Here is a 4179-nt window from a genome sequence, read left to right as displayed (position 1 = left end):
TCTACCCCAATCTGGCACAGAAAAAAAACAATCAAATCGAATTAAAACATCAATCCGTAATATCTTAGTCACGATTAATACATAGATATACAACCCAGGATGTTCTAATGCATGTACGACCTATAACTTCATATCGATTATTCGATGTGTTCAAATCCACTGCTTCCTAGTGGCTTTTACCTGAATCGAGTCGCATTTATGTTTCTTTTAGCGTTCACCATCGGGAGCAGCTTACTGCATGAATTTCCTCGATGAATTTAGCCTATCCAAGAATAGCTCTAGTACACAAAGCACACATAGGCAATATGCACAGCTGTAGCATACCGGTGTCTCGAAAACCCATCTTACCACTGAAGGGTTTATTATGATAAGCACTTATGGTGGATATGACTCGCAGTCAGTAGTATCCAACCCGAAACGGAACACAGATGATAATATGGTGCCACTCTAAGTGCAAAATGTCACGTTGGCTGGTGCCCATTTCCAGATGAGCACCAAACAGAGGCTTCAGCTGAGCACTATGGCACGGCTTAATCAGGACAGATTTGCCGGAGGAAGTCTTACTGTCAGCTACCTGTCTGAAGGCTTCAACTTCGACTACGGTGTCGACACCAACATCACTCTAATGACCTCCAGCTACGCATTGGTCGCCCAAGTGCGACGCGACGACGGAACAACAGCCGACCTTACGGTAAGCATCAAAATATAAGTACCAAGCATGGGGACAAAGCCGGCTTAGATTTCGAGAATCCCCAGTTTTCACCGAATCGCGTCGGGTTCAGCGTCAACTTTGTGTAAAGAAGTCTACTTCACGACGGTAGGGTCTGCAGAGTCATTAGCAACCTCCAAATGTACTCAGACATATAATCTCTACAAATTTCCGAAGTCTCTAGGACAAGAAAACCATCAGCAGACATCTAACCCTTCTGGGTAACAAACCATTCAAATCAAGCTGGCTGTTCCACCGGAAACTAGAACAACGGCTGCTGTGGTTCACTGACGAACGTCTACCAGTTATGTTTTCAATGATTCTTTTAAAAAGTAATGATCGTTGTTATCCATGCGGTAGATACATCAGTCAGTCTTGGGGATTGCGAAGTGATCCCACACTCTGCGATCCGTTCAGCCTGCCAGTCACGCCCATCGTGAGATGTTTTACACGTTGTTCTTTGGTTTCTCATAACGTAATATCACATAACTTCGTACCACTTGTCTTGACCGTTTCCACCTGAAAGCAAGTTATAAGGCAATCCGTCTGTTACCGTGTACAGTGGCGGCGCCATTGATTTGAGTGGGGGGAGGGGGGGGGGGGGGTAAGATTTTCAACGTGGCCTCCTGGACAAAATGTGGCCTTGTCACAGGGGTCTCATGGGCAGTGCCATATCCAAGGAGGAAGGGTACAGATGGCATGTGTTTTTTTTATCAAAATGCATCCTATCCATTAAATATCCAATAAACTTGTATGGAAGCACATGTAAACAATGAAAAATGAATCGGGCCTATTAGTTGTCAGTAGTCTCCGCGACCCAAAAGCGGGCCAACTGAGGCATGAAGGTCGCTATTAATCCAGAGCAAGGTGCTTTCATTTCACGAATGGGGCCTCGAAATCTAGCCCAGCGGCCTAGCCATCGCAAAACGGGGCATCCTGAGCCGGAACCGCGGCCATCTGATGCATGGAAGGGGCCTCTGCCCTAGAAATGGGGCGTCTGTAATATAAGGGTGCCTCTTAACCATAACAGGGTCTTCTAGTTTATAGTGGTGGCCTCCCAAGCCATCAAAAGGGTCGCCTCAACACAACATTGGGCCTTGTGATCTAGGGCATGCGGTGTCTTATTGATCAAGGTGGGTTACTTGTCCAGAAAAATGCCGCTTGATGTAGAAAATGGCCTCCCGAACGCGATTTACCACTCGCTTGCTCAATTCTCCCTAGCCTTTCGATCTGAATTTTGATCGTTTACGGATGGTTACAATGCATTTACTTCGGCAAAAAGGGGCCTCCCATCAAATTGCCTGCCTGATGGCAGGCAAGGGAGGCAACTGCCCCTCTGCCCTCCCCTCCCTTTGCTGAGCCGCCACCGACCGTGTATGCTCATTAGATGTGAGAACGCACGAAGCACAATGATGTTGCTGGTTGTATGTGTGGACTCTGCAGTGTGGAGTTAGTATTGGTGATGGTGAGACGCTTATCAGTAGAAAGTCTAAATTTGCAAGATTTTATTTGCTTGACTCGCGATAAGAAGTGGCAGAAGCGAGGTCGTCACTAGTGCAAATATCACGCAAGCACTGATAAATCCGTATCGCTTAGTGTCATGCTTTATGGCAGGATTCGGCTTTGGCTTCGACTTAATGCAAATAAAAAAAGGTCTGTTGTTGGCTTTGGCTCCGGATATTGTCACGTTGAAGAGGTGGCCTCGGCTACGGCTTCGGCGGCTTTGAACATTTTTTGAGTGGTGGTTTCAGCTTCGGTTTCCTACGATCTTTGATGGGTTGCTGCCCGTTTTGTCACTCCAATATACTACATAGAGCTTCAATGCTGCTACCCATGCATGGCTGAGACCTCAAAATCGCACGGTCATTCTCAGGTCCATAAGCACCTGCTGACGCCGGAGAACCACCTGTCCGAAATGCTGCAAACACACTAAAACAAGATGAGGCTGCAGCTTCGACTTCGATATCATACCATTGTCTTGGCTTCGGATTCGGCTTCGAAGCCAGAAACCTAGCTTCATTCCCATGCATGGCAAGCTGTCGCTGACTCTCTGACCACACTGACCGCACGGGCGCATCCATTACGCGGCGCGGGCTCGTCCCCGTGCCACCAGCACCTGACGCCGCGGCGCGGGGTTTCAGTTTCTGGCCTCCCGAGAGGTGGGGAGCGAGAGCAGGACGGTCCGGCTGGCCGCGGCGCTCGGTCTGGACGAGACGGACGCGCACACGCTGGACGCCAGTCTTGACCTACCCAACTACCCAAGCACGCGGCTGAGTGGCCGGCTGGCAGCCGGCAGTGGCGGCCGCTACCTGGTCAGCGGCCAGCTGCAGCGCGGCCCGCACGTCTACATGATCAGCGGCCAGTACCGCTACGAGGCCGAGCACGTCCTGGAGCTGCGTGCTCGCCTGCCGCGGCGAGAGTACACCGGCACGCTGTCGGCCCGCACCGAGGGCGGCAACTATAAGGTCAAGGCCGACCTGCAGCTAGGCCGCCGCATCATGACCGTCGTCAGTGTAAGTCGGGCGGGACGGCCGCCGCTAGCACTCGTCTCATGTGGCCTAGCAGCGACCTCATGTGTCACGAAGCTCACCAGGTCATCATGCGTTTCACTACTTTAAGCTTTGGACGGTTCACGTGCGTGCGTGCGTGCGTGCGCGCGCGCGTACGCTTGCGCATGTGCGTGTTCGTGTGCGCATGCGTGTGCGTGTGCGTGCGTGGCTGTGTGTGTGCGTGTGTGTGTGTGTGTGTGTGTGTGTGTGTGTGTGTGTGTGTGTGTGTGTGTGTGTGTGGTGTGTGTGTGTGTGTGTGTGTGCGTGTGTGTGTGTGTGTGTGTGTGTGTGTGTGTGTGTGTGTGTGTGTTGTGTGTGTGTGTGTGTGTGTGGTGTGTGTGTGTGTGTGTGTGTGTGTTGTGTGTGTGTGTGTGTGTGTGTGTGAGCGTATGTGTGTACGTGCGCGTACACGTGCGCGTGTGCGCGTGCGTGCGTCTGTGCGTTTGCGTGTGTGTGTGCGTGTGCGTGTGCGTGTGTGTGTCTTGACATTGATAAAACATGCACTTGACAGACAGTCTTCCACATATACCCCGGCATTTCAGGTGCGTCCAGGTGGTCCGGAAATGAACGCCAACTTTGAGCTGTTCTGGAATAAAGACGTCGATGATAGTCAACACATAATCATGGAGATCTCAAGGCGGGGTTACGACCTGTCGGCTAAGCTACGGTACCCTGGCCGTCAAGTCCAGCTGCTAGCCGGTTTGACGTGAGTACCGCAACTTGTCTGGGAGTGAAAGCCGCCAACAATTGCCAGAGTGACCACCGACCCACCGCTGCCACACCATCAGCTGCGCTCACGCTGAGATCCGTCGAAAAGAAGCAGCGTGTTGTCCGAGTTGTTTGGTTTGCACCAATGCATGCGCCGTAGTGTACCAGCACAAGTTATGGGACTTTCTTCTTTTCCAGTTCAAGTGGCGTGCG

General features: G+C 51.4%; 1 protein-coding gene across 1 annotated transcript in view; it reads left to right on the top strand.

The window, feature by feature from the left end:
- The first annotated feature begins 520 nt into the window (after window positions 1–520).
- LOC119111431 (apolipophorins) overlaps window positions 521–4179 on the top strand; it is a 20842-nt gene continuing 17183 nt past the window's right edge. The window contains exons 1-4 of the mRNA XM_037235243.1: window positions 521–691; window positions 2851–3222; window positions 3801–3964; window positions 4165–4174. Of these exons, the coding sequence (XP_037091138.1) occupies window positions 521–691; window positions 2851–3222; window positions 3801–3964; window positions 4165–4174 (717 nt within the window). The remainder of the gene's footprint in view (window positions 692–2850; window positions 3223–3800; window positions 3965–4164; window positions 4175–4179) is intronic.

Source organism: Pollicipes pollicipes, unplaced genomic scaffold (assembly GCF_011947565.3).
Source record: "Pollicipes pollicipes isolate AB1234 unplaced genomic scaffold, Ppol_2.1 Scaffold_7261;HRSCAF=8764_pilon_pilon_pilon, whole genome shotgun sequence".
In the NCBI taxonomy this organism is placed as follows: Eukaryota; Metazoa; Arthropoda; class Thecostraca; order Pollicipedomorpha; family Pollicipedidae; genus Pollicipes; species Pollicipes pollicipes.
Note: the sequence above shows the minus strand (reverse complement) of the source record. Positions and strands in the feature narration are given on the sequence as shown.